General features: G+C 38.6%; 1 protein-coding gene across 1 annotated transcript in view; it reads left to right on the top strand.

Moving 5' to 3' along the window:
- Positions 1-14476, top strand: part of RASGRF1 (Ras protein specific guanine nucleotide releasing factor 1) — a 203789-nt gene that overhangs the window by 142672 nt on the left and 46641 nt on the right. Inside the window, exons 13-14 of the mRNA XM_072638744.1 lie at positions 3190-3272; positions 10643-10891. Of these exons, the coding sequence (XP_072494845.1) occupies positions 3190-3272; positions 10643-10891 (332 nt within the window). The remainder of the gene's footprint in view (positions 1-3189; positions 3273-10642; positions 10892-14476) is intronic.

Here is a 14476-nt window from a genome sequence, read left to right as displayed (position 1 = left end):
CTTTCCATCTCCTGCTCATTGAAGCATTTTTCCTGAGGAAAGAGTGCTTGAGCCCAGGCTTGGCATCTTCCATCTGTCCTAAAGTAATCACTCCTCTCTGTACCAGCGCAAGGCATTTTCCATCTCCTGCTGCCAGCCCATTATCCCAACCAGGATGTAGAGTATCTCTACTGCAAAACAACCCTCCATTTGCCTTGAAGCCTTCTGTCTTCTGCTGGGCCAATCTTTTGAGGGTAGAAGAGTGGAAGTGACATCCTCCACTCAGTGATGAATATTCTCACTCCTGGTCATATTCTTCAAATCCCAGTGACTCTGAACACCTATAGATCATCATCCAAATCTCACTCCACACACTCTTCCACCTGATTTCTCATTCCAATCCCCCCAGTCCTCCCACACCAAAATTTCCTTCTAACTCTACCCAGCCCATCCACTGTGCCCTCTAGAATGCCTGTTTCATAATCAACAAATTTCCCTTTATCTTAAACTTTACCTCTCCCATTCCTTTCATCTATCAGCTCTTACTGAAAACTGGCTTTCTCTTAATGATACAGCCTCCCTGTATCATTGTCATACCTATGACCACCCTTCCCAGTAATGGCTGTACCTTCACTCAGTCTTCATCAATTCATTCTCTCCTCTGACACTGCCACCACTTAGTTCAGGTCTCATCCCCTCACTCTTTAATTAGAATAGCCCACTGGTGGATCTACCTGCCTTGAGTCTCTCCTCACTCCTCTCCATTCTCCATTTATCCACTAAAGTAATGTTCCTAAAAGACAGGTCTGATCATGTCACCCTCCTACTCAGCAAACTCCAATGGCTTCCTCCTGCCTCCGGAGCAAATACAAAATGCACTATTCGGCATTCAAGGTCTTTCATAACCTACCTTTCCAATCTTTTTTACACCTTACTCCTCTATATTTACTCTTCAATCCAGGAGGCCCATGTCACTGGCTGTTTTCCCTGGCTGTCCCCCATCCCTTCTCTACTCCAATTATTGACCTCCCCAGACTCCTTTAAGTCCCAGTGAAAATCCTGTCTTCTATAGAACAACTTCCCCACCACCATCTTCATTCTAGTTCTTTTCCCTCTTTTAATTATTTCCTATTTATTCTGTATATAGCTTGCTTTGTATATATTTATTTGTCTATTGTCTCTCCATTAGATTGTAAGTCCCATGAGGGCAGGAACTAGTTGTTTGCCTCTTTTTATATCTCTAGTCCTTAGCACAGAGCACATAGTAGGAGCTTAGTAAATATCAATTGATAAATTGATAGATCTCAGACTCTTTTACAGGATCTGAAGGAATTATAGAATGTTAGAAGTGGAAGAGGCTTTCAAGTACAGATCAGTTCCCCAAAGTAATTTAGGTGATTGAGGGGATGAGGAAACTGAGGACCAAAGAAGTGAGGCTAGTATCAGATAAACAGAAACATACAATTTCCGTTTTGCTCTACTGATTTGAAGCACTGAATTCTTAAAACCTAAGTAAATGCTGTTTCTTGACTACTCATAAGCAAGTAAGCACTAAGATGAATTAGATACAGAGCTGAGAAGATCCTAAGATACTGGATTCCCAGTTCAGGGTTCTTTCCACTACACCAGGCTGATTCTGTGTTGATTATTCACGTCACTGTTTGATTCGAACTTTGACTCTAGATAAAGAACCTTATTTAGTCTCACTCTTTTCTTTTTTAACCCTATGAGGCGGTAGCATCTTTTTTAATCATGAGAGAAAAATCTTTGTTTCTGTGGTCACCTCTTGATTTTCAAACACTGTTTAAAAGAAGTCAACAGATCAGGCTTAAAAATCTTCCATATAGATTTTTTTGCCATGCATTTGATTAATATTTTGCCTATATTCACTGAATTGTGACTAATGTGAACAAACGTTAACTTCACCCATTCTGATTACTAAACTTTTCATAGTTCTTTCTAATATTACTAGTATCTCTTCTCATTGCCCTTTCTTCCACAGTTTAAAAATAACCTGTATATGTAGACATTTAGTTTTTTCATTCCTTTGACTTTTCTCTGATTGATTCCCCTTCACACTTCCCATACTATGTTCCAACCCTCTTCTACTCTCCTCAAACCACTTCCCCCTCTCCCACCAATCCAGAGTTTGTTTCTTAACTTTTTCTGTATCAAGGATTGCTTTGGCAGTGTCATGAAGCACACACCTCCCTACATACCTGCTATGGCTGACATTCATTATTGAAGGAAATATTAAACTCAAGTTTAAAGACCAGCGAATATGAAGATATAATTCCTCAAACATTTCCAAAAAAGAATTTGTTATTTCTGCCCCTAAATATTCCTCTTTTCCTAACTCCTCTAATTCTGTCAAGGGTATCCTTCTAGTTACTAGCCTGGTTTGCAAATTTGGAGTCATTTTCAACTCTTCACTCTCACTCATCCTCTACATTCAGTCAGTTGCAAAGTCTTGTAAATTCTACCTCCATGATATATATAACACATCAGTCCCTTTACCTCTACTCACGCAGCCATGGTCCTAGTTCTGACTCTCATCACCTCTTGCATGAATATTACAAAAGCCTCCTTATTTCCACGGTTCCATTCAGTCTTTTTCCAATCCAAATAGCTACCAAATTGATATTCCTAAAGCATAGGTCTGATCACATCATTCTCCTGCCTAAGACACTATAAAGTCTACCTTTCACTTCTAAGATAAAATACAAACTCCTCAATTTGGCATTTAAAGCCCTTCAGTCTGGCTTCTTATTTGCTCAACAGACTGATCTCACTCATGTCACTCTGTTCTAATCAAACTGGCCTATTTGCTTTTTCCCTGTATACAGCATTCCATCTCCCAAGATGCTCAAAATGTCCCGGGGGTCTGTAATGTATTTGTTCTTTACCTCGACTTCTTAGAATTCCTCCATCCTTTCAAAACTCCCTACAATACCATCTACTGCACAAAATTCCTTCCTTTACTCCCAGTGGCTTGTGTCCTCTCCTCCTTCCCCTGAATTGCTTCGTATTTGTGTACATGTTGTATCTCCTCAGTACAAGGTAAGATCCTTGAGGGCATGGAGCTTCTTTTTTTTTTTGTGTCCCCATTACTTGGCACAGTACCTTGAACATAATAAATGCTTAATACATACTTCTTGAGCTTCATTAACCATTCAGTTAGATATGTGACACATTGTTCTCTGTTTCTAGTGTGTAGATAATATTAGATGTAATGGCCTCATGATGAACGCATTTGAAGAAAACTCCAAAGTCACTGTTCCTCAAATGATCAAGTAAGTGATTTTTTTATTGCCAGAATTTTCTGAGACAGCATTTAAGAAAGTGGTTGAGAATCTAACCATATGTACGGAGAATCAAACCATTCATTACTACATGGGTGGGTCTTAGGGAGTTCAAAAATTCCATTGGGTTTCAACATCTGTACTTCAGTTCATCATAATGAAGCCCATAAAGACTTTAGATAGAAAATTTTCTGTCTTTCTAGTTTCTGAAGATGTGATATTTGAAATGTAATCTATATTTTCCTGGATCCATAGGAAAACACATAGGAAATCAATAGGAAGTTCAAGAATAATAAACAAATAATGAATTAGTAACAGTGTCTACCCAGTACCAAATATCCATAGGAAAAGCTGAAAAACTTGGTGAAGTCACTCTTCCCAAATACTCTGATTTTTATCATTGTGAAAACAAAACTGCAAGAACCTCCCTGTGGTCCTAATTCTTCCAAGCATGGCTCAGGAATGTGGGCCTCCTTCCAAACTTCTCATTCTCTGTAATCACCCTCTATGCCCACATATGGTCTTAGGCCACCCGTGACAAGCAAGAACCATAAAATAGGCATCCACCCAAGAAACAAAGTCACTGGCTGGTGCTCCTGTCTTGAATTAACTAACCTGGATTCTTGACCTTAATAATGACTTTTTGATGATTTTTTTTCTGCCTTGACTATCTTCGGACAGTCAGAATTTCCAGTTTGCTCCTAAACAAATTAGCTATTTGTATATTGATCAGTCTAGTTCCCATATTGGGGATTTGCCTTATATCCCCAACCTATTAATCTCAGGGCCTGCTACTTGTCTAGGTCATTTTCAGGTTTGTCACCCATGTGAATAGCTATATCCTGCTATTTTCCATACCAAACAACTAGTTCTTTTGCTTTGTACATGGATCATCTGGCATCATGTGGACATAAACTTTGCTGAACCAAATGGATAAAAGTGAACATAGCCCCCTCCTCATCTTCCAATCTGAGAAAAAATCAGCACCAAATGCCTAGTAAAGGCTCAAATCAATTTATATTTTAATCAATTAAGTCATTCATGTATTCTAGTTATTTGAGTATCTAAAGTCCACACAATGAACTTCTTTCTAGGCAAAATACATTAGAATATGATCCTTCTACGCATGTTATAGCAAATTCTCCATTCCAGTGATTTGTTCTAGTAAGGTTCCAGATCACGTGAGTGTAAGCATTTGGCCAAGTATAGTTCTACAGATTAATCCAATTCAGTGGGCCAAAAACCTAAAAGAAATATGGCTACTAGAAAGTATTTTTAGCAATAACAAAAAAAAAATCCACCATTGCCTCACTAAAATTTATTTTTTCTACTATTGCTTATTCTCTTCAAAATAATATGACAGAAGTTCCACTAAAAATGACCACTAAATAAGGTCTGCTAATAAATTTATGAACTCATGATTTTTTTTAATTTTCTGTAAGACTGGCCTAGAGATTTCCTCAGCTTTATAAGAAGGCACAGCTTTTAGGACATGTTAAATCATTGGACTAGATAGTTAAGACGTTGAAATAAGTGATTTCTAAATTTCTCTAACTCTGAGATTACTGGCCCTTCACAAATGTTAATTTAGTTCTAAAATGCTGACTGACGTTTCACAAAAGCAGCAGTCAGAAATAAAAATATTCTCTAGTCAACTATTAGTGATATCTGATTCATAATTTTAATACTAACATAGTTATTGCTAATGGAATCCACTAATTTTTTATAATTATTACACCATCTAGTGAGCTTAATGGTAGCATGAATAGCAAGATGTCCCATGAATCAAAGAGATACAAAGTTATCCATGAAAGAGAACAATAAGAACTAAGTCATGAAGAAAAAAATGACCATGTAATGCTATAAAGTAGAGGAGAGAGTTGGTGAGTGAGTCCTTGATTAATTTGATGTTTCCCCATCAACTTGACGGGAAACCAATACCACATCAAAGGGTATGAACCTTTACCTGGATGCATCTTAAAAATATCTCCCAAGGAAGCAGGCATGTGGCTGACACTCCTAAGAGGAAACTGGAAACATATTTCTAATTTTTCTTTAATTTCTTCTAACTGCCTCCAAAATGATTGAGAATTAGGGTTTCTAGCTGAAAGAGCAGCTCAACCCCCATGGTCTCTGAAAGTAAGTTGATTGCCTCTCTGTCTTTCTCTGTCTTTCTCTTTCTGTCTCTGTCTCTCTGTCTCTCTCTCTCTATCTATCTATCCATCTATCTATCTATCTATCTATCTCTATCTATCTCCTAAATTCCATTCTTGAACTCTCAAAGTTAGGGTTACCCAGGAGGCAACTCTCAAAGCTGAACAGCCCAGGAAATCACCCGTCAGGGTGATTTCACACCCACAGGCTAGATTCCAGGATCACAATGACTAGGGTATTCAGTATTTCCCCTCCTTTACACAGAAGGTCAGAATCCTGAAACTATGTCCTTGACCTCCTCTCTAGGACTGTGTATAAGCACACATCCTCTACTGCCAATTGATTCTACCACAATATCATCTGCTTCTGGGTGGGAGAGTGGAAAAAAATCCTCCATCCTTCCACACCCACTCCAGATTGAAAGTTCAATTTTCTGTGTCCCACTCTGGAATTCCATAAGAGAGAGAGGAAAAAAATAAAATTTACATTCCAAAATGCAATCAGGTTATTTTTATAGGGAATAGTCCATTCTTTCCATAAGAGTCTGCCCCTATCTTATTCTCACTCAGTAACACCTTAGAAGCATCCCCAGGCAATGGGAACCAATCAGAGGAGATCCCCTTGTCCTCCCAGCATGATGCTAGTGCTCATGCCTATGTCCAAAAGATCTGCCCTTCCTATGCTTTCAGACAAAGATCCATTTCCTTGGTAAACTCATAAAATTGATCAAGAATTCCCTTGATCAAATACCCATACACTTATAAAAGAAGAAAGCAGATGCATCAGCTAAAGAACAATATGTCTTTGCATTTGCACTGGGAATTGAGGTATAGTGCCATAAGCTTCAGGCCTCATTAATCATTTGACCAGAATCTGCCTAACAAATGCTGACTGACGTTTCACAAAAGCGTAATTGGTGGGACCTCAAGGAGATGTTAATACCAGCTTCTTTCTACAGAGGGTGCTTTACTCCCCTCTCTTCTTCTCAAATCCTACTCTGGGGACTGGAGGAGGGAAGGGAAGTTTGAACCACAAAAGACTCCCGCAGAGATCTGAAATGGCCAAAGCCACACCTGAGAGAAAACTCTAGCACCTAATCTCAATCCTCAGGAAAAGGGAAAGATCCATAAAATCATAACATGTTGGAGTTCATGGGAATTTCAGAGGTCATCTAGTCTTGAAGGTTTTTTTGACCTGGGGTACATGGACCACCAAGGGGTCTTTGGATAGATGCCAGGTGGTTGGTGGGGAAAAAATAAATTTTTATTTTATTGTCTTCTAAGCAAAATTAAAATTTCCTTCAATTATGAATGTAGGTAATAAACATAAATCTGAGGAGAGATCCATAATTTTCAACAGACTGCCACAGGGACGTGTAACCCTCCAAAAAGTTTAAGGACCTCTATCTAGTCCAACCCCACCATATTACAGAGGAGTAAACACAGGTCTAAAAAAATGAAGGGATCTGTCCAAGGTCACAGAACCAGAACTAGAACCCATGTCTTCTGACTCCCACTATAGCACACAGAAGTCTAGGAAAGGAGAATTCACCTCTGAATTTCAGTGTTTTAAGTGTTTCTCATAGCCTTTAGAAACAAAAGTAAATCTCCCATTCTTGAATATCAAACACTTGAAAAGAAGTGCAGAGAGTCTGCATGGCTAATTTATAAAATATAATAGGACTAAGAAGAGATATACAAATACTCATTTGTAATTATGAATTTCTTGCCTAATCATCATCTAACCTCCCAAATTTCCAAACTCCATATGAAGAGCAACATCAAGTAGTGTAATAAAATCTTTGGGCTTGATTCCAAGATTTGGGAAGAAAGAGCCATTTCAATCCAATTCTGCCCCATCCACCCCCCTCCCCCGAATTGCTGTGGGATCATAAGAGTCCTACACCTTCCCTAAACTTGATTTTCTTCCTTCAGTAGAAAAGATGGGGACAGGAAAACCGGGGAGATTAGGTGTACTAGGTACTCTATAACGTAAACTCAACACTCTATGTGCTAAGAGCTAGTGAGGAATAACGGATAGAGAGCTGACCTCATAGTCAGGAGAACCTGGTGTCTTTGCCATATACTAGCTGCATGACTACAGGCCTCTGAATCTCTCAGGGTCCCAGGCAACTGTCTAAGACTATAATCTGCCCAGAAGGTGCTATGGTAAAGCCCCACCACAAGCTTCTTACCCTAATAAAATTATAAACTTAACTTTAAGAGGAAAAAAGGTAATTTCTATATTTGACCTCTGGGAATCCTCAAACTCTTCCAACCTGTTCTCACACTCTAACCCTCACATCAGCCTGATTCAGACAAGAAATATGCCAGGAAGGACTTTCTTGGTAATTCTTTCATTACCTTTCTCCATCCATAGGCATAGTTCTATTTCCTAATTTGTGAGACCTCAAAGTAATCCCAGTTTCTCTCCAAAAATGTCCCTTACTCCCCTCTCTTCTTCCCAAACCCTGTCCTGAGAATGGGAGGAGGGGAAGGAAAGGGAGACCAGTCTTGTATTTTGTTAATGAGAGCATAATGTTCATTCAGGCTGTAATCTACCTTGGTCAGACTTGTGTTCTCTTGTAAACACTACAATTTAAGAAAGATATTGCCACAGATTATAGTGTCAAGAGTGGTTGAAAAAAAAAAAACAGTGATGATAAGACTGGTGAAGAGAAAATGTCTCTCTAGGGCACAAATATACAAATGCACACATTTTTTGACGGTCAGAACAGTCATCCTAGGTTAAGGGTATTCGTTTTCTATTTACATTTAATGAGAACATGATCACCGTCTTTTAAGTATTTCATTCATTCAGCAAACATTTTCTTTTATTGGCTGAACTTTGTGCTAAGTGCAGAAAATAAAAAGACAAAGTAAAACACAATCTCCCCTTTCAACTTGAACAAAAATAAGTAAATGAAAAATATAGGGATAGAGATTATATGTGTGTATAAACATATATGTACAAGTATATATATATATACATACATTCATACATGCATGTGTGTGTGACTTGGTGGATAGAGCACTGAGCCTGAAATCAGGAAGACTTGAGTTCAAATCCAACCTCAGACACTAATTGGCTATGTGACCTTGGGCAAATCACATAACCTCTGTTTGCCCAGAAGGCAGATAGGTGGCTCAGCAGACAGAGCCCTAAACCAAGAATCAGGAAGACCTGAATTCAAATCTAGTCTCAGATACCTACAAGTTATATGAACCCTGGACAAGTCATTTAGCCTCCATGGTAGTGGTAAATTTACCAGGAAATAGTAAACCGCTCCAGTATCTTTGCCAAGAAAATCCCATAGACAATATGATGGTCTATTGGACATGACTAAGCAACTGACACAAGAACAATACACATATACATATACATATACATATGCATAAATGTATTTATACATATGTATGTGTAGACATATATACCTGGGAGTATATAGCTCCCATACCTAGGAATTTCGTAGATAGATAGACAGATAGATAGATAGATAGATAGATAGATAGATAGATAGATAGATAGATAGATAGACAGATAGATAGAGTGACAGACATGTAGAGATAGATATGCATATAGGTACATATATTCATAGATACACATTTTGAAACACCCAGGTAAAGAAACTCTACCAATCCTGGTAGGTACCTTCTCTACAACTTATCATCTTGGACAATTGCCTAGAATATAGAGAGATTACATGACTTTCTTAGCCAGGATGTATCAGAAAAGGAACTTAAACTCAGTTTTTTCTGCCTCTGAGGCCAGCTTTCTGTTCACTGAACCATGCTGTCTACAAAATGTAAATTAAATAAATACAAAGTAATTTGGAAAGGTTACTATATAGAAAAGGGAATAATCTTGTTCTGAGTTGACCAGGTGGCAGAATGAGAACCTCCAGTTGACAAATACCCATAAAAGAGATTCCAGGATTGAGCAGGAGATAGAGGATGCCCTCCAGTCCTTCCCAACTCTAATATTCTATAATCCCTTGACATTTCAATATTCCTGCAGCTGATGGACTAGTGCAACACTTCTATTTAGAATTTGTCTTGGCAGAACTAGAGTTTAAACCTATACCACTTATGAGACTACCAAATGAGAAAGGTTTTTCGTCCTATTATCTTGACCATTCCCATACAACCAGTACAGACAGGGAATAAGTAAAGATGAAATAAGGGTCCAAAAGAAAAATTGAGTCTCCCATATAAGACCAAACTGGTCTACTCAATTCTCTCTCAAACATACCTGTTCTTGCTTCCATTCTTGTGTTCATGTGATTCCACAGAGACAGAATGTCCTCCATTTCCTCTTGACTTAACCAAATCCTATAAAGCTCGGAGTTATCTCCTGAATGTAAATTCTTATAACTGCTCTAAACCTATATTCCTCTTTGAATCATAAATCCACAGACTATTCAAATTGGAAGATCTTTGGAGATCATTTTACAACACCATCATTTTACAGATGAGGAAAATCACCCAAGGTCACACAACTGACTCATTAGCAGGAAACCAAGTCTTTGATTTCCCAGACCAATGGTCTTTTTACTATATTATGCTGCATAGAGCTAGTTCAGCAGTAGCTGTACTAAAATATGGTCAGTATAGAAATAAAATTTTTAACTAGAATAAACTTTTTAATATAACTGTATTTAACATTTACAGCCTCATCTTGTCTGCCTTGTCTTCTTATAACTACCATATTAGCTTTTCATGTGTATATATCTTGTGTCCCCAGCGGGGGTGAGGGTGAGGTCTGGGTCTTATGTTTCTCTGTATCTCTCATAGCAACCAGCACATCTTCGGTACTTAGTATATTTGACAAAAATGAAAGTAAATAACCAAACCAACTTGGTCATTAATTAGCAGCTCTCTAAAAGAATGAGAAGTGTTCCACATAGTTTCCTTGAAGTGAGCCACTCACCTACTTTTAACTGAGTAAATTCTTCAAAGGAGGAAAAATAAATTCTAATTTATTTCCTTTTACTACATGTGCCACTTAAGGGACAAATAGCTAGAGTAAAAGAAAAAGTGAGTGGGCTACTTTGTGTTTAGTGTTATGTTGTTTTAGAAGATTAGTTTATAATTCACTGGTAACCCTGACTCATGAGACCTTTCCCTTCACTATTTCATCTTTCCAAAACTGCCCATGTTATCTAAACAATGCTTAAGGTCACATTTTCCTTCTGTCTTTCCCAACAGGTCAGACGCCTCCTTATATTGTGATGATGTTGACATCCGATTCAGCAAAACCATGAACTCCTGTAAAGTCCTGCAGATCCGTTATGCCAGTGTAGGGCGCCTTCTGGAAAGGCTCACAGACCTAAGGTTCCTGAGCATAGATTTCCTCAACACATTCTTGCATTCCTACCGGGTGTTCACAACAGCTGTGGTGGTTCTGGACAAGCTCATCACGATTTATAAGAAACCTATCAGTGCAATACCTGCAAGGTAAGGCTAGAGAGGTCGATGTTTATACCACAGGTATCATCACCATTGTTACCAGCTAGTAGGACCCAAACATATCCCATACTTCTGAATCTGGGTGCTGAGTATAAATTCATCGCTTTCATTGGTGGCTTCATTTCTGTTTGGATTCATGAGTCATCCTGTCAATTTTAATGCAGTAGATCCACTGAGCTATATATTAATTATAAAAAAAAGCCAAGAGACTCCATTAGCATTACTGCATAATTTTCAAAATCAGGCACCACCAAAAGATGAATAAAAACTTATTTTTTCCTCTATGATCATAGGATTATAGGTTTAGGGTTAAAGACCCTTTAAAGACCATCTAGTATAAACCCTTCATTCTACAGTAGTGTGTAGCAGAGAAGGATTTAAACCTGAGTCTTCTGAATCCAAAACTAGTGGATCAACTTTTTAGAGCCAAATTAATCATTTTTATGAGGACCCAGAATGCCTTTCTTCTCATTGATCAGAGACTCTCAAAGTTGGAAGGGATCATCACTGATCTAAAGCCAAAATGGAAAGGTCATATGGTTCAACCTCCTCATTTTACAGATGAAGAACTTGTGGTCCAGGGAAGTTAAATGACTTGCCTCTACTAACACAAGTAATAAGTGTCAGAGGCAGGACTTGAACCCAGGTCAGGGAACCTGGGTTTTCCTCTGATGTTTTCCACTGTGCCATATTGCTCACAGAGATCATCATTGCTAAAAATTAGTCCTTTTAGAGCTAAAGAGGAAACCAGTAGTCTAGCTTTTGTTTGTTGTTGGGTTTTTTTTACTCACTAACCTGCAAGCATTTTTACTATTGGTTTCGGCAATACCAATCAATCAAAAAATAAGCATTTATTAAGCACCTACTGCATGCCAGGCACTGTGGCCCACTGATCATGCAGCTTGCATATGATCAGAAAGCCAGTATCATAGTGATGTCACATCCTTTGATGGAACCCTGATCACTCTAAGTCCAATGTTCTTGGTACGAAGCCAATGGGTAGAAACAAGATTGATTTAATCATGTCTTGTTCTAGAAATTACTTTTCTGATAAGTGAAAAAATCACTAAAACAAAGCCTAACCTTGAATAAATAAAAAACTAGTAAAGGTCTAGGAAGACAGATAATGAGACATACCTCCTCCTTCATGAGAGAAAGGCTAGTGTCTAGTAGGAAAGAATATTGTATACATTGTCAGAAGCTGTCACTGTATCTGATTTTTTACCTAATTGGTTTTCTTTTTGTCACAAGGAAGGGTACAATCTGGAAGGGCGGGGTAGAGTGAATTACCAATAGGGACTGGACCTGTGATTTCATAGGGAACTCTCAGGTAAGGAAACTCCTTCTACCAATTCAGGTCAGCCCCTTCTCTGAAAATTATCATCTTAGAGAGTTACCTAGAACATAAAGTGATTTGCCTAGGGTCACACAGAAAGAATAAGATACAGGCATAATTTGGACTCAGGTCTTCCTGGCTTTGAGGCTGACTCTCCCCTGTGTCATGCTCCCTTTCATAGAGTGAAATAACCTTGTCATAAAGATAAAAGAAATCAACAAAACTTTTAAAAACACAAACAGAACTTTCCTATAGTCAGACTTCTTTTAGACCTTGGATTCTTTGGACTGGATTCATCTACAGAGCTCTTCCTAATAAAATATATATACTTATATATCAGGACCTTGCTAGAATACAAATGAATAGAGTGTGAAACTTAATGTAACATGAGTCCTGTATAAGGATCTACTGGAAGGATCATGTTAAAATTTAATCTTAGCTGGGCATGGTGTTACATACCTATAATACCTGCTGCTTTCAATGCCCTGCTACAGGGGAGGCTGAGGCTTGAATTCAGGAGTTGTAAGCTTCAGTGGACTATAGCTAAGCTCATCAAGTGTCCATAATAAGTTCGATATTAATTTGGTTAACCTCTTGGATTAGGAGGGTGGAGCCACCATGTTGCCCAAAGAGGGGTAAGTCTGCCAAGGTCAGAAACAGAGCAGGTCAAAGCTTCCAGAATCAGAGTGGCATCAGGCCAGTGAGTAGTATCTACACTTCTAGCCTGGATAAAATAGGGAGACCTAGTCTTAACTTTTTTATTTAAAAAATTATTAAGTGTAATATTAGCTAGAACAGAGTTCCACAGCACAAATTGACCTCAAAAACTGATGTCCTTTTAAAATTGGGATGTCCAGGAACCTAGCCTGCAGTCAGATGTCCTAGCTATATAATACTATTTTAGTTGACCTAGGACTTATTCATACAGCAGTAAAGAATTTGCTTATTGTATCCATAGGAGGTAAAAGAATGACGAAAATACTTACAAAAAGGAAGAAAGATAGAAAATCTGTTTATCTGCCTCTATTTACCCCATGATCATGCCCACTATATCCATGGCCCCACTATAACCTCCTCATACACCACATAATCAGCTCTCTCTTCTGTTCCACTTTCTAATGAACTACACACAATGCAAAAAATACTGACTTCAATACCTTTCCTGCATCTCTGGCTGAATACCTTGGAAACAGTCGTTTCTCAAGTGAAGCATGTTTTCAACTTAAGATTTCACTTGGCACAAGTTGGGTCAGATAAGGATGAAAAGACTCTTAAGTGCTTTCTTTTACATGCTAGATTGCACTTTCATAGGGCAGTTAATACATTGTCTTGTGGAACCACATTCCATCTGACTGGTGTCATGAAATGAAATTCCAGCCATCAAGCAAACCTTGACGAAGAAACACTTCTTCCACCTCAGCAGCCCATAGAAGTACTCTCATTGTGTACCCTAAAAGGAAGAGAGGGGCTCCTTCCCTCAAGCTTCAAGAGAGCAGAAACTGTTGGAATGAAAACTGCTAAGACCAATGTGGTTCTCAATCCCTCTTCTGCTATATATTTAGGTTGCATGACTCTAAAAGTATAGGCCATTCAGAGAACAAAGATATGTGGACTTTTAAACATCTCATCCTCCTTCCTATCCTCAAGTACCCCCCTGTCCACACAACCTCTTGGTCCCAGGTCCAAAGCCCAAAAGAGGCCATGGTAGAAATGGGAAGGGGACAAGGATAAGGGTTGGAAGATATAGTCAACAGAGATGTAACGTGTGCATGGTCAATGTACAGACTCCCATTGGTCAAAGAGAACAATTCATTTGTTAGTTACAGCAATGTTCAAGATGAAAACTTATGAAGATAGCAGCATCATGGGTCAGGTGCTAGAAAGCTGCTTTCTGGTGAATTCTTGTATTACGTAAGGAAAGGGAAGAGACTGGAGGAGGCATGGGCATTCTTTGAGTGTTTCCAGTCTGCTGAACACATTTTGAAGTGGAGTCTTTTTGATTGGCTCTAGAGGCTTTCAAAAAGGCTTATATGGTACATATGCAGACTCCCATCGCATAGATGAATTTGACCAGACAGTTCAGGCCAAGCCTCAGTGCTGTACTATGGATCCAAGGTCTGATCTCTCAGTCCTTCAATGGTCGGCATATCCAAAGGTAACCAGGACCTGGCAAAACAGGCAACTCGCACTACCAATATTAACACAAGATTAGACTGGTTGAACTAGAAAGCTGCTTT

The sequence above is a fragment of the Notamacropus eugenii genome, chromosome 1 (assembly GCF_028372415.1).
Source record: "Notamacropus eugenii isolate mMacEug1 chromosome 1, mMacEug1.pri_v2, whole genome shotgun sequence".
Classification (NCBI taxonomy): domain Eukaryota; kingdom Metazoa; phylum Chordata; class Mammalia; order Diprotodontia; family Macropodidae; genus Notamacropus; species Notamacropus eugenii.
This window is presented reverse-complemented; position numbering and strand designations above follow the sequence as displayed.